This window comes from Malaclemys terrapin, chromosome 10 (assembly GCF_027887155.1).
Source record: "Malaclemys terrapin pileata isolate rMalTer1 chromosome 10, rMalTer1.hap1, whole genome shotgun sequence".
In the NCBI taxonomy this organism is placed as follows: Eukaryota; Metazoa; Chordata; order Testudines; family Emydidae; genus Malaclemys; species Malaclemys terrapin.
In genome coordinates, this window is record NC_071514.1 from 20,489,305 (window position 1) to 20,509,649 (window position 20,345).

The 20,345-nt window shown below is 41.7% G+C and overlaps 1 protein-coding gene across 1 annotated transcript in view; it reads left to right on the plus strand.

Moving 5' to 3' along the window:
* The window catches only part of FBN1 (fibrillin 1), a 213,232-nt gene that overhangs the window by 79,325 nt on the left and 113,562 nt on the right, over positions 1 to 20,345 (plus strand). The window contains exons 8-12 of the mRNA XM_054041544.1: positions 464 to 589; positions 8,292 to 8,417; positions 11,546 to 11,704; positions 16,897 to 17,064; positions 19,356 to 19,496. Coding sequence (XP_053897519.1) covers positions 464 to 589; positions 8,292 to 8,417; positions 11,546 to 11,704; positions 16,897 to 17,064; positions 19,356 to 19,496 — 720 coding nt within the window. The remainder of the gene's footprint in view (positions 1 to 463; positions 590 to 8,291; positions 8,418 to 11,545; positions 11,705 to 16,896; positions 17,065 to 19,355; positions 19,497 to 20,345) is intronic.

Sequence of the window (20,345 nt, forward strand, 5' to 3'; positions counted from 1 at the left end):
CGAAGAACAAGGGTCTCTCCCACAGGCTGTAGCTTGAAGCTCTTGCACTCATCCAAAATTTCTGCATATGCCTCATTCTGCATATGCCTATTGTACATGCCTGTCAAGATTTTCAGAAGGGGTTAGTGATTTGTGGGTGCCCAATTTGAGGACAGTCTTCCCTGTACTGAAAATGCCCCAAATGTTTTGAAAAACAGAAGTAAATGTTATAGCAATAAGCTGAAGGGGTGAAACAATAATAAGCAAGCAATTTCTTACAGAAATTTTTTTAGAGAATTGTAATTAATCATTCTTTCTATAACGTAATTACAAAGTCAATCTCTTCAGGGGCAAGAATCATAATATTATGATGGGATGAGCAACAGATTTAGGCATATTTACTTAGTTTCTGCATGGACAAATTGTTATGGCTCTTTCTGAGGAATGAATTAAATGTGGGTGTTTTTCCTTTATTATATGATAGATGTGGATGAATGCCAAGCCATCCCTGGGATCTGTCATGGGGGAAATTGTATTAATACTGTTGGATCTTTTGAGTGCAAATGCCCAGCTGGACACAAGTTTAATGAAGTGACACAAAAATGCGAAGGTAAGAACTTTCAGAACTTTCATCTCAAAAATAAGGGGGAGAAATCTTTGGTTTGATGCCAGCTTTGTTTAGAAGATTGTCACAAATGTTCCAGTCTCTCTTATTTCCTTGAGTATGCAAATGCTATTGCACACAGCACATATGAACAATATGCCTTTCTTCTTCTAAACCAGAGAAAATATTGCCCCTGCAGCTTTTTCCAGTTTTATTCATGTAACCGTTTACAGACTTAAAAACTCAAGGTACATCTGAATCAAATTAAACATGAAAACAGAATATTTATGAACTAATATTTTGCTTTAGAAATATTTGAGGCACATGTCTTTGCACAATTTGATATACAAGAATGCTTATATGACATGCAGGATCCAGTTTCCCTCTCTTTACTTAGGGTAACCCTCCATTTGACATGAATGGGAACTTGGCTTGAGTAACAACTGCAAGATTAAGAGCTAACTGTCCTTGGAAGTTGTATATTTTTGTGTTTTTTCTTTTCTACTTTAGATGAAGTATTTTGTCTTCCTTTATAGGTGCTTTGGTCCTCATTATTTAGATGAGTGGCAGATGGCAATGCAGAAATGTGCATTACAATCAGGAGCTTGGACAAAGGAGACAGGACTAGTGGCAGGAGCTTGGAGTCCAGGGTCAGAGTCAGTATCAGGGTCAAGAGTCAAGCAGAGGCTGAAAACTGGAGTCAGAGTTTGGAGTCAAGCTGCGGGTCAGAGCTGGAGACAGCGTCAGGAATCAAGCTGAGTGTCAATACCTAGCATCATAGTCAGTGTTGGGGTTCTGGAGGTTGATCAGGGGTCAGAATCCAAATCAGACCCTGAAAATGGAAGCCCTCCCCCTCTTTCATCCCAAGCCTTACTGAGCAACACTGTAGCTTGATCCTTTACATTGAAGTCAATGACAACTGTCTCAGTGGCTTTAATAATGCAGGACTGGGCCTCACATGCTGCTGCAAAGTCCTAAGGCCATGAGGGTTGAGAGCACTTAACATCTTGTAGGCTCCAGTCCTTAGAAAAGATTTCTTTCAGATTAAATGACAGGAGGATGATTTCCAAAGCTTTCTCATCCCTCTTTGGTTGAGTTGTCTAGCTATAAAAATGCTTGTTTCCAATGTATGTTACTTAACTAATTTGGGGCCCAGTCCTCATACCAGGAGTGGCCCTAGCCATTTTGCCAGCCAGCCTGGCAAATAAATACCCGGCCATTCAGAGCAGAGTGTGGGGGGGGAAAAGCTGAGGTAACAGTAGGTCAGCACCCCCTGAAAGCTGGCGTCCAGCGTGGTCCCCCTAGAACTGACCCTGCCTGATACTCTTACTCAGGCTGAGTAGCTCCTTTCTCCACAGGTGGTTCAATTCCAATTGGCTTCACTAGGGTACTACTCAGTGTAAGCAAGTGCATCAGAATATACCCGAGGAGGAGATCATCAGTAGCATGTGTTTATGCAAGTACCGATCCTCCATTTCTTGCTCACACAGACTCCCATTCATTTAATTGGGAATTTTGGGTCCACAAGGGATCCAGAACTGGGCCTTTAAAATATGACTGTTGACTAAACAGGCCAATAATGTGCATATGGTTTTAATTTATTCCTCCTTACCTATAGCTTTTTATCGTGACTGTGTTCATTTAGGGCAGTGATACTCAGAGCACAGTGGTTGAGGAGCCAAATTAGCAATCAGCATTACCCAAAAGAGCCACAGTAGTATAAATTCATTGTTTCATTTACTGTGTATATATATATATTCATATTTAAACAGTATGACAGGAAATATTTAGTTTATATATATTATTCTCATAGCAAAATGAATGACAAAGTATTGTTGTTTTATCAAACACAGTCGCTTAATAACTTAGTAAAAGCATCCTGATTGGTTGTTAATTTAGATTGTCTGATTTAATTATTAACCAGTGTTTTATTATTATGTGCTGCAAAGAGACGCAGGGGATGCATTAAAGAGACACTTGGGGCTCGCAAGCCTCAGACTGAGTATCACTGATTTAGGGCGTTACATTTAAAATAGATTCATGTTAACAGAAGTAGGAAACCAGCTCTACATTTTTCAAAAGTGTTTAATGATTTTGGGTACCCAACTTGTAATATCATAAAGGAGCCTGATTTTGAGAGACACCCATCTTCTGCAAATCATCCCTCTTTCAGGAGTCTCAGAATGGGCACCCCAAAACTGAGGGACCCAGAATCACTAGTCATTTTTGAAAATTTGGAGCACAGTCATTTAAAAGATAAAATCCCTATTTTGAGTAATAAATATCTTACAAACATTTTAGTTTAATTGTAGGTTATGGAAAGCCATTTTGTAAGAATTTGCATACTGTATGTTTCTCACATTGGCTGCTGGTGGTTTGGCTTTCCTTCTGGGGGATAGAGCACTGAGGAGATGGAGAATAATAAAGACTGAACTTATGTCTTGTGAAATATTAATGATGGCAAAACTGAAACCTGTAGACCTGGACATCCCAGCAAACACCGCTACTGCAATTTCAGGCCCTTCAGTGATGAATTGTGTAAGAAACTCCCACCTCCATATGACAGGTTTGGTTTATCCTGTGGTTACGTTGCAATGAATGGAAATTTTGTTAAAGAGACATGTGCAGGTTCTGACAGCAGTGAAGAGTCTGCTATATTTTCCTCAGCTAGGTGTTGGTCCATACTTCAATCAGCATGCATATGTGATCTGAAAAGTTAATGGAACATAATCACAATATTACTTAGTTATTTATATTGTTATCAGCCTCCCTTGTTGAAGAACCATGGGGAATGCAGATACCATAGGTAGAATGCAGTTACACACATTGAAATTTTGCTAGGACTTCTGGGCTAACATACTACTTTTAAGAGATGGCACAGGATCATTGTGACGGGATCCCTGAGGTACAACCGCTGTGCCCCCTTAACTCTCCAGCCTGGACTGTCTATCAAAATTCTTTGCCAGTAACAAGCAGTGAACCCCTCCAGGCGCTGTTATCACTCAGCCACCACCATGCAGAGGCAAGCCCAGCTAAGTTACATGAAGGCTCCCCAAGCCCCTCTTGAACCATACACAGGGAAACACCAGCAAATCTCTGAAGCCCTGAGACTTGCTCCCCAGCAGTATACCACCTTGAACTGCTCAAGCTCTTCTCTTGAGTGGTGCAAGTTTATTAACTAGTTCACCACTTGGTCAAAGGAAAGTGGGCATGCACCAGCCTTTGTAAACTGAGCAGATTTCCCAAACACTTTAGACAAACTCATTGGTAAGGATAAAACATTAAAATAAGTTTGACTATAGAAAGATAGATTTTAAGTGATTATAAGTGGTAGGCATAAAGGTCAGAGGTAGTTGCCAAAGAAAATAAAAAGTACTGGGTAAGCATGTTTTTTTTTTTTTTCTCTTCTGCTGATAATAGCTCACCTTAACTGATCACTCTCCTTATAGTGTGTAGGGTAACACCCATTGTTTCATGTTCTCTGTGTGTGTGTATATATATATATATCTTCCTACTGTATTTTCCACTGCATGCATCCGATGAAGTGGGCAGTAGCCCACAAAAGCTTATGCTCAAATAAATGTGTTTAGTCTGTAAGGTGCCACAAGTTCTCCTATTCTTTTTGCGAATACAGACTAACACAGCTGCAACTCTGAATCCTTTGTTGTTGTCACTGGAGAACTAGCAGTGGGCAACTCCCAAACTCACAACATATTTCAGTAACAACCATACATCAAAATCTCATAACTTAATGCACATTAACAATATACACATTTTGACAGAGCAATGGATTTCAGCAGATCATGACCTTTCCTATGATATCTTACATGGCATGCTTCGTATGGAATATCACAACCAACCCCAATGATGAATACGGGGAATAGAAGGTACTACTTTGGGTTGCAGTGTGTCACAATCATTAATGACCATAAGTTACCAGGCAGGCCCTTGGATTTAGGTTTCATTTAAAAGACTGTACTTCTAGTTGCCTGCTGCCTCAGCATTATGCTGAAGTTTGATTCAATAATGATATAATTTTCTGACAAATTTTGTACACCAAAGAGGAGACTGGCTTTTAAATATGGGCATATCTATATGTTTTTTTTTAATCCCAAAGGATCTCTAAGTGCCTTACAAACAGTACAAATATTTATGCAGGAATCACTTTGTTGAAAGGAAGGGTGGTCTGTGGGTAAAGTCCTGGACAGGGACTCAGGATACCTAAGTTCAGTTCCAGGCTCTGCCGTGGACCTAATGTGTAGTCTTTAGCAAGTCATTTAATATCTCTGTGAAGCAGTTCCCCATCTGTAAAATGGGGATGATACTTCCTTTCCCCCACCTTTTGTCTATTTAAACTGGAAGCTGTGTGAGGTAATGACTGATTCTTACTAAATGATTGAACAATGCCCACAATGGTGCCTACTCTCAATTGGAGCCTGTGGACGTGACTGCAATGCAAATAATTAAAAATAACACTTCAGCTCCCTCTGGTGTGAAAGGGGATGGCTGTTGAACAGTTTATAGCATCATTACACCACATTTCAAAATACTGAAGGGAGCATGTAACTAAGCACAAAGTACTTGACTCAAATTGGAATCATTTTTAGGACACCTCAAGGATCAGTAATTATCACAAGTGGTCAAGTCCTTGGGTCTACATCTTGTCTGTTAAGTAGCATCTCTGGTAGCCCTAATACCATCTCTGGCATTTGTACAGTAGATCTGGCTCAGCTGCCTACTGACTCACCAACTCTATACTTCCCACAGTATGTGTCTCTTCCATGGAGGTCTTCCATCCAAGTTCTGATCAACTCTGACCTTTATTAGCTTGTGAGACAACGGACCTAGTTTGAAAGCCAAAAATCTTTTAGCTATTGTGCTATTTACCAGCACAGGTGATGCAAGATTAGATTTAGAACATTAAATATTAGATTGTTTCACTGATTCATGCCATCATCTCCATTTCAATTTCACTAATGCTAAGCCAAGTAACTTTTTTTTTTGGTGGTGGTGATGTTGGGTTATTCTTGGGGTAATTCTTTCTGCAGTGACCTTTATGTCTGCAAGTACCTCAGACATACTTACCTTTATAAAACTCACGTGCTTAACAGTGACACTGTTATTTATATTAATGTCAACAGTAATATAAACAGTGAAATGCTGTTTGGGTTAGGCTCAACCTAAATTAAAGAGTGGTATTTTGCTTTTAAAAAGGTCAGAGTCTATATAAACAGTGGCAACACTCAATTTAAACAGTGGTGAACTTGAGTCAGAAGATACTTGAACCTGATCCATTTACAACTGCATTTTTCTCTGTTAATTAAGTGCGTTATTCAGATCAAAATTCAATTTCCACATTTTTTTGTTTCTGAGACTTTTGGGACTCCTGTGGAGTATTATCCTGGTGCAGAAGCCAAAAGTCTCTCAGCACTGCTCCCAGGGAGCTCAGACTCAAGGCTTTGACAACGCCCTTTAAGTAGCGCCGAACAAGAAGTCACACCTGTCCCATACACCCATGTGTGGAATGTGGTCCACACAAATGACATAACAGCTCACTGAGATGTTTGGAAGAATGCATTTTTGATGGACATGAGGAGGGTTTTAGAATGAATCAATCTCTATATACTCTTAGATGGTCTGTACTCTCCTAGCAGAATAAGCAGATCTAACTATAGGATGGTTTAAAGCACCTGATTCTTCAGGCTGATAATGGCAGGAAGGCAAATGAATAACATTTATTTTTTCTTGCCTTGTCACCTCCAATGAGATGTGCAACTGAGGTCCTCTCTATTTGTGCTCATTAAAGAGCCAATGGGAATTAGTAAAGGCGTTAGCCCAGCTATTGTGGCCAAACTTCCCTCAAATAATTTTTAATGCATAAAATAGATATCTTCACAGTGTGCCCTAACTTGTTGTGTGGTATAGCTGTTAACCATTTGCTATATTTCATTTCAAATATTTCATTGAGGGAAGAAGTGATTCCTACCTACACGTGTATAAAATTGGTCTATCGGTTTGTATATCTCTGGATGAAAGGTGCCATATAGTTCTTGCCATGTTCCACACAATCAGACGTACAGAGGCCAAGGACATTATCCCTTGTTTTTCTTTGCTGCACATAAGAGGGACTGTTAATAAGATGGGGTTAAGCTTCTTCAGCTACTTGATTTGAATTTGACCCCTGTTATAGTCATTTATTTTCTATACCTTTTTGATTCATCTGGGCCTTTGGTGCCATTGGATTCTCATCACATTGAGGGCTGCATGTTGATGTTACAGACATTTAGACAGGTGGTTGTTATTGGTTTCCAGAGCATCGTCCAGAATGCAGCCTGCCTTTATGGCTGCCAGAACTCTTTCTTCCTGTTTGCTGATAGTTACGTGTTCTTATTTTAGGCACTTATATGGCAGATGATGGAAAAAGTTGTCTGTCTTTCAATTCCTGTGTGCTTGAGCTCCCTAGATGAGCGCTAAGTGGTACCAGCTGCAGATTGGAAACAGCCACTGAAAAAGAAAGGGATGACAAAGTACGATAGGCTGATTACCACCAGCAATTGATGAACAATTGATGTTAGCATAGGTTGATATTGACATGCCATTGCAGGTCACACAAGCCCTGTGCTGTGGAAGGAATAGAACCTTCAGCATTACAGACTCTGTTATCAGTGTCAGTAGGTATGATCATGTATATGGAGGCATGTGCTGTCATTTTTTTTTATGCTGACAGTGAAGATCTTCCTGTAAATGGTTTGTCACTTGAAGAGTTTATATATGGGCAATAAATTTCTTAGAGGTTGCATCCATTGCATGATCCTTTTGTTTAAAAGTGATGATCTATGTATAAGACGATCATGGATGTGATCTGCCTTCTGTCATCTGTGTTGTGCTATATACTTCAATTTATGTCTAGAAATCTATAGCACATGAAAACCTTTATTTCAGACAAATATTGTATGCTGGTAAAGAGTAGTACAGGTAGCATTAGGGCAGTGTTATTTAAAGATGGAAGAAGTGGGAAAGTTGATGTTCATTGACTGCCTTGTGCTGTAATGCTAACGGATCTTATTAGTTAAATTGGGTCTGTCTGGTCAATACTTGAGTGAGAGGCTTCCAAGAAAAACCTAGGCACGGTAGGAAGTGGTGTTGGTGATTCAGTTAAGTGGTACACTTCTCTTTGCTTGGGAGTTGAACTACTGCCCAAGCATGGTGTTAATAGCATACTGTAGTTCTGGAATTACCATGAGACATAAAATGTGGCTCCGGATCACTTGTGGTCATTAAAAATCCAATGGCAGTTTTCTTAAAATTAGACTGCTCACTCCAGTGCACTAGCTAAATTTAAATGTGGGATGTTGCATTTTGCCTACATTCAATAAGTTCCCTTGACAGTTTTAAATCAAGTTTCAGGGTTGCACCCATCATTATTAAACAGTAAAGTGTATTCTCTGGTGCTTCTGGAATTTAGAAAATATGGTATTTCCTTAGTTTCAAATTATTTCAGGGCTCAGACTGTTTTTCTTATGTATTTATATGATGTCTAACAAAATAAGGCTCTGCTCCCATTTTAGGGCCACAATTAGTACCATATTATAAACATTGCTGGCGTAACTCCATTGTAGTAAAATAATTTGACCTTAACAATAATGATAAATAGTTTAATGCTGCAATCTTGATAATTAAGCTGATCAGATCTCTCTTTTTATTGCAGATATTGATGAATGCAGCACCATTCCTGGAATCTGTGATGGAGGAGAGTGTTCTAACACTGTTAGCAGTTACTTTTGCAAATGTCCACCTGGTTTTTATACAGCTCCTGATGGCACAAGATGTATAGGTGAGTATAAAACTATAAGTGTTGGAGTAGTAGATGCTATTGACATGCATATATCCATAAAAGTAGATAATATCATCTAAAAATGTATTTAACCATAGGAGCTCTCTTGAAATCCCTCTTGAGAGCAAGTGCCCACAGCTATCATCAAAGGTTAATTTTCTGTTTTTCTTTCTTTTTGCTGTTGTAGCTAATGATACTCTTGCAATTTAACACAAAGTCCATGTGGCTACTCCCCTTCTGAAATCATTTGATATTTTTAACTAAAAAGATGGGTAATGATATACAATATTTACTGTGGTCTGTCCCTTTTCCTCTCTCCTTTTTATTTATTTTTTTTTGTGATCTTTCCCCTCCCCTTTTTCTTATTCAGGGTTTCTCTATAAAGCTGTTTAAAAAAGTATGTTGCATTAAAATGAGCTGAACTTGTTTTATAGGGTTCCCCTTATTTTCCTATTCTCCTACATTAATCTTTGTTGCAGCATGTGTTTCGCTGCATGGTTATTTAAAAAAACAACCCCAAGAAATAAAATCATAGACATAGAAATTTGAAACATTGACCGTCACAGGCTTTATAGGTTTTATTCAAAATGTTTTTCATTAAAGAAAATAATGTGTAATGACTTTAATCGGCCTGGCTGGTGGCTGCTATCTTTGAAGTGCATGCAGTAGTGTGATTTTTATGACATTGATAGTGTGGAGGTGCTGTTGTGTCTTACTTTGAATGTGATGGAATGGATATGACCCTCCAAAGCAGTCTTTGTGTCATGTTGCATCACATAATGCCCCAAAGCAGTATCCCTGAAGTTGCTACTGTGCTTCCAGACAAGGTATCTGGGGTTGCCATACTCACTGACTGACACTTTGGTATCATAGTCTCCAAAGTACAGTGCACTGAAGTAACACTATTTCTGGGAAGGATATAGTCTGCCTGCTCCCTGGTACTTGGTGACTGATGATATCCCTAGTCTAGAATAAGATCCATATGTTTCCAACTGGGCCAGGTATTTTAGGATGCACCGTTATTTCTTGTCTTTCCTTTAAACTTATTGCAAGTGTGTTGTTCTCTATTCAGTCCTGAAACCCAGAGCCTTCATAGTCATTTTCAAATTAAATGAAAATTAAATTTCCATGGTTTTGGCTGGTTTATTTAAAATGCTAAAAGGCTCTGAAAACCGGGTGGAATAAGGCAGTCTCCCCTTATTAGCACTTTTCAGAAGAGATCAGTTGGTAAGGGACAGAGCAGAAAAACAACTCTTGAAAGGAAAATATGGGGGGAGAGTAATTTTCCCAACAAAAAGTGCTTTTCCCTAGAAATCTGGAAAGACATTAGTTTAGGACAGGATTCATTGTGAAGGTTGCCATTATACTTTTGTATATGTTCAGAAATGCATTTCCTTTAACAGTATCTCTTCCACTATCAGACACAGTATTTGTTTGTGTAGTTAGATGGTATTTTGAGGGTACAGAATGCACCTGGTCATTGCTTTTCTTGCTTTGGATGAGTAGCTCCTTAAGGACTGTGCTGCTCACTAGATATTGTATATATTAGATGTTTGTTTACACAAAGCAATGCAGACTGCTATAGAGATGATATAAGATGTGCATTTTCCCTTCAGTATAATACTAGTTAATAATATTTTGAATTTAACTCACTAGTGTAGTGCAGATTCTGCTTTTCTATAGATACTGTGCAGTCAAGATTGTCTGATGCCATCACTCACATTAGATTCCTTCAGATTTTCAACCATTCTGTCTGCGCCCTCCCTCCCTCTGTTTCCAGGCTGAAGTAGTTTAGTTTAACAATTGGATATTGAAGTGATGACAAGAAGCAATGTAAATGATATACCAGGCCATGAGCCATCATTAACATTCGGCGTCACGTCCAAGGAAAAATGTGCTAAATGTGAAGCACTATTAATTTTCTGCACATAGTTTAGATTTATGTCTTAATTTGCAAGTTGTGCATTTGCAGTATTAACAAGGATATAGCCAAAATCTGCATTAGAGCCAGGCAAAACATCTAGTCTTTATTTAGTTATAATATGTCTGTCCTCAAGTAAAAAGCGTTAGATAAATGTTAGCTAACGGGGACGGGGAGGGGGCTTCTGAGTCTACAAATAAAGGGCCCTGGAATAAGGAGCAGGGATTAGAACCACTTCTATCCTCACCCTGTCATCCTTTCAACACTTCCCCCAGCCTCATAATTCTGCAGTCAGAATGAAACCTAACAAAGAAATTAACGTAGCATGGAGAACATTACATAGATGTTTCATTTGTGTTGGCCCAGTCTGAGATTCATTTTAACATGGTAGATCATGGGACAATTTTTCGGTTGTGGATGAAAAAAAATTGAGAACTCATAGGCTAGATGATCTAATAAGTCTTTTCTATATGAAATTTTCATGGTTCTGTGATTTGAATTGAATTAGTTCTACAATTTGAAGCAATGGCTGACTGTCTCCATCGGCTGTAGTACCGCTAATATCTTTGTTTAGGATTCCAGCTAATGAAAGGCAAAACCATTACAGACTCTCTCATCAGATCATTGAATATCATCAGTTCCCTCAAAATAATAAGGAATTTCCTTGGTTTTTTATACAAACTGTAGTATCTCATCTGCTAAGCTCTGAATAACTGAGATGCTGGACAGCAGAATCTGCCACATCCTGGATAATTGAAACACTTTTTTTAAGGAATGTTGCATGCTGATATAAGATTACGTCCATGTTTTTCTTCTATATTTTGACAGTGAATATTCTTCTGATTTAAAAACAGTCTGGTTTATCGTGCAACATCAACTCTTGCTACAGCTTGTTTTAAGTTGAATTAACGCTGACATGATGTGACACTGAAAGAATTACTCAAATCTGCAGATTGTATCATAGACTTTGAAAAGGTGTTTGGGTGTTTTGAGTTTTTAAAACCCCAAACCTACCAAATCTCACCCAATTTCTTGTTTTGCTCTCAACCTTTTAAAATTAACATTATTGATACTGAATCAATCCTACTCAACCAAGCAAGCCAATACATTTGCTGTCAAGGCAGCATTAGGAGCAATATGCATTGGATTTGTAAATGAAAGATGCATTTTTTATCGGGCTGATATGTGCATTTTTCCCCCCCGTTAGATGTACGTCCTGGATACTGTTTCTCTTCTCTGACCAATGGCCGTTGCGGCAATCAGCTCCCCCAGGTTTTAACTAAAATGCAATGCTGCTGTGACACTGGACGATGCTGGTCTGCTGGGGCAGTGAGTGCCCCTGAAATGTGCCCAATCCGAGCTACAGGTATGGATCATTTTGCATTCTTACAGTAATGGTTTAGCACTTTCCTATTCAGTTATCCTGTTTTGTGAGTAATGTTTGCAGTGTAGACTTAGCTGAAATCTTATGAAAAGGATTATGGCTAGTGATGAGCAATCTCTAAAGGACTGGATGTTCAGTCTTAACCTAACCTTTTAGGGGTCCTTCTCGAAAACCCTGCCAATAGGCACAGGCTACTCTCGCCGTAATCCTGTAGTAGGCTGTAGTTCCTTCCCACCTCTCCTCTCACCATGACCTTCCAATAGTCTTTATCTCCCTTTGTCCTGTCTCTCAATCTTCTGATTGGCCCCTTTTCTCTGAAGGCCTGCAGCCACTGAGGGTCCTTTCATTTAAACCATGTGATTCCTCACCGCTGGTCCTGATTGTCACTGAATTCATGCGCTCTGCAGTTATTTGCCCTACATTGCATTGAGTGTCCCAGAGAACATGACGTATGGAGTCAGAGCTGGCTATGGCCCAGCAGAGTAGTGAAAGCGAGTGGAAAGGGCCAGAGGATGGGTCTGTTGAAGGGTGTTTAGGAGAGAAGGTAGACTGAAGGTCTACTGAAAAGTCACAGGAAAGAAGAGTGCAAGAGACTTGAGGAAGATTACAGGGAGGGAGCTCACCCTAGATCAGGAGCTAGGGAGAGGGAGGAGGCTAGAGTGGTCTCTTTCTGCAAAGCAATGTAAATATGAAAAAATGCAGGTTTGGGTCACAGGATGGGGGAATGTTCACAATCCCTATTTTTTAACTGGTTGAAAGAGGCAGCATGATCTAGTGGCGAGAGCAGGGTTCTAAGGTCAGAACCTGGGTTCTCTTCCTGGCTCTGTCACTGTCTTATTGAGTGACTTGAATGATAATACTTCAAATTCATATAGTACTTTACATGTTCAAAGCAGTGTACAGACAACGATTAGAATACTAGACTAGTACTAAGCAAGTATTGTCCCCTGGCTAAAGTAGGTTAAAATAGGATGGGGAGCTGTAGGAGAGTGCTTTTTCCCAAGATAGGGGGGAGGAGTGGGAGCTCCCCTCTGCTTTAAACACCCTCCCAGCTTTCCCTTACACAACTCCTGATTATTTCCATTTAACAGTTGAAGAAACGGAAGCAGAAAAGTGATTTGCCTAAGACCACATAGTAAGTCAATGGCAAAGCAGAATTGAGAACTTACGACTTCCTGACTCCCAAACCTGTGCTAAGTCTGAGAGCTCATGCTGTCTTGGGCAAGTTTTTTAACTTCTCTGTGCTTCTCTTACCAGAAAAGGCCTTAAAGACAGAGTAACTGCATGTGGAGTACAGTGTAGCTAAATGCCACAGTGAAAAATAGGCAGCATCCACACTGCGGTGTGTAGCTGCACATGGCAGTGAAAGGCTCTGATGGGAGAGGCAGCAGAGAAATTCTCCAGGAGCCTTTTCTTGTTACCTGTGCCATGCCAGAGCCTTTCCCCACTGTCAGTCTTTCACTGTGGTGGGGAAAGGCTCTGGCATGGGGGAGGCTTTGGGACACTAAACCCAGCAATATGGATGTGGGAAGCATGTAGCATGTCGTGTGTAGAGAGCCATGCAGGGTACATACCCTAAGATCCTAGCATGTCTCTACTCTACTCGCCTAAGCGGTGTCTCACCTTCTTCACGGCTATTTATACACGTCAGGGCTCGTGAAGTGTCTGTACTGTACATGAAGCCATAATGTAGACCTAACCTAAAATGGAATTAGTAATTTATACTTTCCTTTCTAAACTGTTTTCAAATCCTCCGGTGAGAGAGGCTAGATACACACACGGGCACACACAGCACGATCACCAATAGTATTACAGGCTCACTGGTTTCTAAACTGGTTTCTCACTGGTGTCCTAAGAATGAGCCCAAATCTAGGAATTTTAGGGCTGTCGGTGAATGACATTGGTGAGGCCAAGTCTCTCCAACTTGGATATGGAAATTTAATGTAATACAAAGTAGAGCACTGGGTGCATAACCAGGCAGTTACTTTTTCAATGTGGGCAGCAGACCCTCTTGCAGCTGTTACTATAAAATAGGCTGTTTATTGCTGGCAATTATACATGGAGATTAGAGTTCCAATAAAAAAGGCTTGCACTGTATTCTGTTGCATACCACAGCAATAATTGTTTATACCAAAGGGCATGATTCACCATTAAAATTATAAATACTTTTAAATTGGTATCTAAAGTGTTCAGCCTACTACGTCCACATCTCACCAAAACACTTCCTAGTATTGTCTCTTGGCTCTATTGGCTAGATTGCTAATAGGGGTGCTGTGATTTGTTCTAGTGGAGAGGGGCTGCTCCAGTAATGTGTTACACTCAGCTACTTTGCTGATAAACCACCAGACTTTAAAATACAGTATTTCCTCTCTCAGAAGCTGGTGTAATTACTTACATACAGCTTTTCTATCATTGGTAGTCTCACATAACTAGATTCCTGCTAACTGTGATACATTTTAAAAATACTATGAGCCAATACTAACACTCTCTCTAGTCACGTCTGCTTGTCCAAGAGTAGCAAAACAAATGCAGTGGATCATGACAGGGAAAAGAGAATCTTAGGTTACTATCATATTTAACAAATCTACTCTAACATATTGAACATCATATAAGCTGTTACACAATCGGATTGAAAACTAAAGCATTCAGTCTAACTTTCCTGGCAGTGTCCTTAGGAACAGGTTATAATTCATTAAGTGTTTTGTACATACATATGACTTTATTTTTTTAGGAATTAATTTATCTCTTAGAATCATTTTCACGGAACCCCTTCATTATTGCCCCCAAAGCCTTCAGATTTGCACACACTAATGACTATTTGTATATACATGTTTTGTGGACTTTATTGAAAGGTCAGTTGAAGATGTGGCCTTGTGATCATCAGTTGTACCAGCAGGGCCGGTGCAACCACTAGGCGAACTAGGCGGTCGCCTAGGGCGCCAAGTGGTTGGGGGCGCCAAAAAGCAGTGCCTTGGCTCAGCAGGGAGGAGCCGTCTTCCGGAGGCACCGGAGAGCCAGAGCGTCGGCTTGCGGGGGCGGCGAGCCCCAGCCATGGAGGAGCCAGCGCGACACAGGTGGGGGCAGCAGCCCTGCAAAGGCGGCGGCGCCGCTAGCGGGGAGTAGCCATGCCCCCCGCCCCTCATGCCCAGGCTGTGGCCCGGTGCCCCCCCCGGGGGGGCTCCTGCTGGCTGCGGCAGATGCATGCAGGCGGCGGTCTCCGTGCGCCCCCTAGCTCTTCCCTTGCCGTGCTCGGGCTCTGCAGCTCCCGCCGGTGCACAGGGCCTTGAGCCTGCTCCAAGAGGGGCAGCGGCGGTGGTGGCTCACACTCCCGGAAGCCGCAGAGCCCGAGCGCAGTGAGGGGGGAACCAAGGGGCGCACAGGGGCTGCTGTCCGCATGCATCCACTGCAGGAGCCCCCAGGGGGGTTGCCGGGCCACAGCCCGGGCAGGCGTGCCCCCCGGCTCTCCCCTCACCATGCTCGGGTTCTGCGGCTCCCCGGCATAGGAGAAGGATGGCTGTAGGCAGGAAGCAGCAGCAGCAGCGTGACCTCTCCTGCACCATGGCGGGCTACACTCCCCGCCTGCCCGTGCTACTGTGGAGGCTGCCACCACTCTGGGCTTGGGCCGCCCGGCTCCCCCCTAGCGGCACCTGTTTCCTGCTGCTCTCAGCCAGCAGGTGCGGGGCCCCAGCTGAGCCCAACCCCTTGCATCTCCTCCGCGGTGGCACCCCCCGCCCGCGTCCTCCCAGGTGGCTGTGGTGGCAGCGGCCGGGGAGCTTGAGAGGAGGAGCGGCCCCCGGGCAAGCAGGGGAGGCTCCGAGGTGAAGAGGCTGCTGGCACGGCCCAAGCACTGGAGACTGACAGGTACCTGCCCCTTCCCCATCCCGGCATTACCTGCCCCACCAGCCTCAGCACCCTGCCCCATACTGTCAGCCTCCCCGAGCTCACTGTGACACCAGCACCCCTTGGTAAAGGGCCCCCTGATCTTCACAAACAGCTGTCACCGCAGGCCTGACAAACTCACTGCACCCCACACGTGTCTTACAGGGCACTTACCCACAAAGAGGAACGTGGAAGGGATCTACATAAGGCTGGTAACTTGTCAAGAGCGAGAATCTTTGTGAGATGTGTGCATGGGTAATATTGAAGGAATAACGTATTTACCTTAAAAGTCTGCTTTATAGACTTGGAGTAGAAATTAGTCACCAGGGGATAATGACCCTTTGGGGCAAGGGGGATTTGTCACCCTACCTAACCTGGCTGGTGATGCAATGCAAGACTGAATTATTTAGCTTTGCACAATAGTAAGACTTTGAATGGGACACCATCAGAGGCAATGGCAAACAAATGAAATGCCTTAAAGGTAAAAAAGAAACATTACAAAGCCCTTACCCATTCTGACAGGCTGTTTATAATGCTAAGTTTACTACTTTTTGGAGGTTGTGGGTGGGGGAGGGGCAAGGTGGAAGTTTCGCCTAGAGCGCAAAATATCCTTGCACCGGCCTTGTGTACCAGCATATTATATCTTGAAAATATTTGTAAAATCACTTTACATATTATAGGTTTTGTTAATGCAAGTTATGTAGCCTTCAAGTTCACTCTTCTTATTCTGGGCTAATAAAGGGATTTACAACTTGAGATGCTAATGAGAGACAAAAATACAAACCTGGAGCCTTAACATTTCACTTGACATACAGGAAAGAAGGTTCTTTTCTTTTCTTTTCTTTTCTCTCAGAAACTCTGTTTTTGTGTGGAAGTCAGTCTGCAGGACAGGCCAAAATTTTAAGGACTTCAGGATGGTAGTTAATTTGGGACCCGATCCAAAAGTTCTTATGCCCATTGAGTTCGTCAGAGGTTTTGCCTGAAAGGGACTAAATAAATAGAATAGGATTGGTTCCTTGATGCCCCCTCGTGGCAGTGTTCTGATGAACTGTGTACTAAATTCTACTTGGCACTGGAAGGACGATTCATATGCATCCGAAGAAGTGGGCTGTAGTCCACGAAAGCTTATGCTCTAATAAATTTGTTAGTCTCTAAGGTGCCACAAGTACTCCTGTTCTTCTTTTTGCGGATTCACAGAATGAGGTCCTCTGTTACGAAATAAGTTTACTTGGTCTCCAGGAGGGTATTTCTTGTTTACTGTCACCAGACTGAAGTGCTGTGTATTCATGTTTCAGAGGAGTATCGCAAGTTATGCGTAGTAGCTGAGCCAGCGCCTCCGAGACCTCCTCTTCCTCCAGGCCCTCTTCCAGGCCATCATAATGGATATCCTCCTGAAAGATATCCTCCTGAAAGATATCCTCCGATTCCTGAGATACCACCTCGGCCTCGACCAACACTTGCTGGTAAGAATTAAATATTAGCCCTTTCCCTGCAGGATACTGGGTCTTTATCATATTAAAAATTTGAATTTCTGAGGAGCAGTGTACTCACTCCTATTGCTGCTGTCTTGTGCTTGCTTTGGGTGGTTGCATGTGCATTGACTGGGTTTCAGAGTAACCACGTCCTGTTTTCCCTGTAACCAGGCCCCTTGTGGTAACTTGCATTCTCTGTAACACTATCCCCTCTTAATTAGATACCATCTTTACTTCTACGTTATATATACTGTGGCCTATGTGCTGTGCTGGTTGTCATTTTTAAGGCTCGGTCTTGAACCCAACTGCATGCCTGCACAGGGGAGTAAGGAGTATAATGAGCTCCCTCACTCTGCTGTGCAGGCTATTCATTTTGCAAGTCCTTGCTGTCACAGTTCAGGGCACCAGCACCTGTATTCCCCCTCTATGGCCTGGCACCGACTTTAGGATCCTGGCTCCTCAGCCATCACCTCTCTTGGGCAGAGACCTGCATCTCTCTCCCTCCTGACCAGGGTTTTTTCCAAGCTACACAGTTCCCTGTCTACACTGTGATATCCCCAGCAAGCCAGACTGCCTAGCAAGCCAGCATTTGCTTTTTGCTTTCTCTCTAGAAGTTATGAACAGTGTCATTGTCCAGCTATAAGTTAGCACCCAGCTTTTTATAAGCAAGTATATTTATTCTTAAGACTGAAAGCATTACAGATAAAACATTAAAAACAGTAAAAGAACCTACACACATGCTATAAAGCTTACTACAGGTCACCCCGACTCCAACCTCAGGCTCTGGTAGGTGTCGGTCCCTCAAAACACACAACTGGGATTTCCCTGTGGTTACAAGTTCATAACCATCTCACATTCAGAACCAGAACAGCCACGAATAGTTCAGTCCTTCCTTTATACAGTTTGGGACTTTGATCTTGGCCTCATCCAGCAGGTGATCAGCAGACAGTGGACCACTCCCCAGGTTGGGATTTTGCATAACTGGAGGTAGGGAATTAGCATTCACCTTCCTCTAGATATTCACCAGGAAAACCACTTAACATGTTTTCAAGTATCAGAGGGGTAGCCGTGTTAGTCTGGATCTGTAAAAAGCAACAGAGAGTCCTGTGGCACCTTTAAGACTAACAGATGTATTGGAGCATAAGCTTACATGGGTGAATACCCACTTGCATCCGACGAAGTGGGCATTCACCAACGTAAGCTAATGTTCCAATACATCTGTTAGTCTTAAAGGTGCCACAGGACTCTCTGTTGCTTTTAACATGTTTTGTTCCAAACATCCATTCTCGTCAGGAACATTGTTCAATAAAGTTCATTGAATCTCTAGGTCTCACATCTGTCACATCCTCCCCCCCCCCCCCCCCCCGAGAGGTTTCGTAAAATCTCCGCCTGTGGCAGTACATTGATACAATGAACCCCAAAGATACTTAAATTGAATGCAGTAAGGTCTCCCAAGGATAGGGCAGGAAATTGCTGTCCCTCACACTTGCATGGGGGAGAGCAGCTGCTGCCGCCAGGCTGCTACTTCCGCCGTTCCTTAGGTGAGGGGATTGGGCAGACAGGTGTGGGGGGGAAGGTGGAACCAAAGCTCCAATTCACCATGCCTCACGTACTCATCCAGTGCACTAGCCTGTGCAAGTGAGCCAATGTGGAGAGAGAAGTAAACTGTGCCAAGGAAAAGGCTAGGGGAAGGTTTAGGTGTGTCTGGTGCAAGGAGGAAGCAGGAAAAGAACTCGGACTTTCAGAGTGTCAATTCATTCCCTATCCTGTCCCTTATTCAGGCTGGTTTGCAAAATGCCAATGCAGCCCACAGTAAGCACTTGCCAACTGATACCACATAGTTACCACAGTAATCTTCTGAGTTTCTGTCCACTTCCTAGCTATAAAAATGGAGATATTTGAGGTACTGTGCTACTGTGTCACAGCTGTTGGCTAATGCTGACTTTTTATAATCCCTATATAATACCACATACCTACTTTACTCCTTATGCATCTGTGTATGTATGGGTGGGTTTAGCCCTAAATGTTGTGTCCTGCAAGATGGGAAAGCAGAATTATAGATGTCACCATCAGAAAGTCAACATTTACCAGCCATTCTCAAACAATGCTGTCTGGGACATAGCGCTGCTTTCCCACACTTAGTGTTATCCAAGTTCTTCTCTAATCTATGTCGTGATGGAAGGTAAATGTTAACTTTTAATGGAGAACACTGTATGAGTTGTGTATTACAGAAAATCATTATTATAACCTATTAATCTACTTTTGTAACTCTTTCATTTCAGTGGTCTTGCCAGTTAATTTCACTGACTATTGCCAGCTATTCAGACATCTCTGTCTTAATGGGCGCTGTATTCCAACTCCTGGGAGCTACCGCTGCGAGTGCAACAAAGGATTCCAGCTGGATGTCAGAGGGGAGTGCATTGGTATGGGATTTTCCTTATGCTCTGTAAATCAGACAGTGATAATTGTATTAAACTGTTTTCCTGTCCCATACGATATAAAGACCTTCATTCATTTCTTATTAAAACAAAACAACAAACAAACAAAAAAGCAAAGGCAGGCTCCATGTTTATAATGGCTGTAACACTTAATTTGATTTCAAATGTAAACGCATATTTATAATAGTTTTACCTCTAGCGTATTGCATGTAAAAACAAATAAACCTTGTGATAAATTAAGTTCTAATTATTTTAAGTATGCAAAATTAAGCACATTTTTTTTTAGAAATATAATGTGGTTGATTGTGCTTAAAATGTAATCAGTTTAAAGAGTTGCCTGCAGCTTAAATGTGCAATTTACAGTCACAGATTAAAGTAACATTTATAAAAATAGGGTCAGATCTTGTAGTCCTTACTAAAGCAAAATGCCTAGTGACTTCAATTACTATCTATTTTTTTATTTTACCCAAATAAGCAATGAATAAGGGAAGCTTTAGCTCACTGTAAAGTGAAGGTTATTGTAAATAACAGAAAGTATAGATTTAATATATCTGCTACTAATAACCACATATATAACAGTGTGTTTACACGAGCCCTTTTGCATTTGTCTATGACTAGCAACCTGATTTAGAACGTGCAATTCTAGAGGTTAGTCCAAATACTTTTAAAATGTAAATGCAGAAATTTACATTGAGGCTTGCTCAGTTTATTTGAAGCTATAACATTTATCTGGGAAATATTGTTTGATAGTATCCAGTACCTGCCTAGAACTTTTTGAATATGAAATGCTACGTAACATAGAATTACATTGATGAGAAAAAATATTCCTAATGT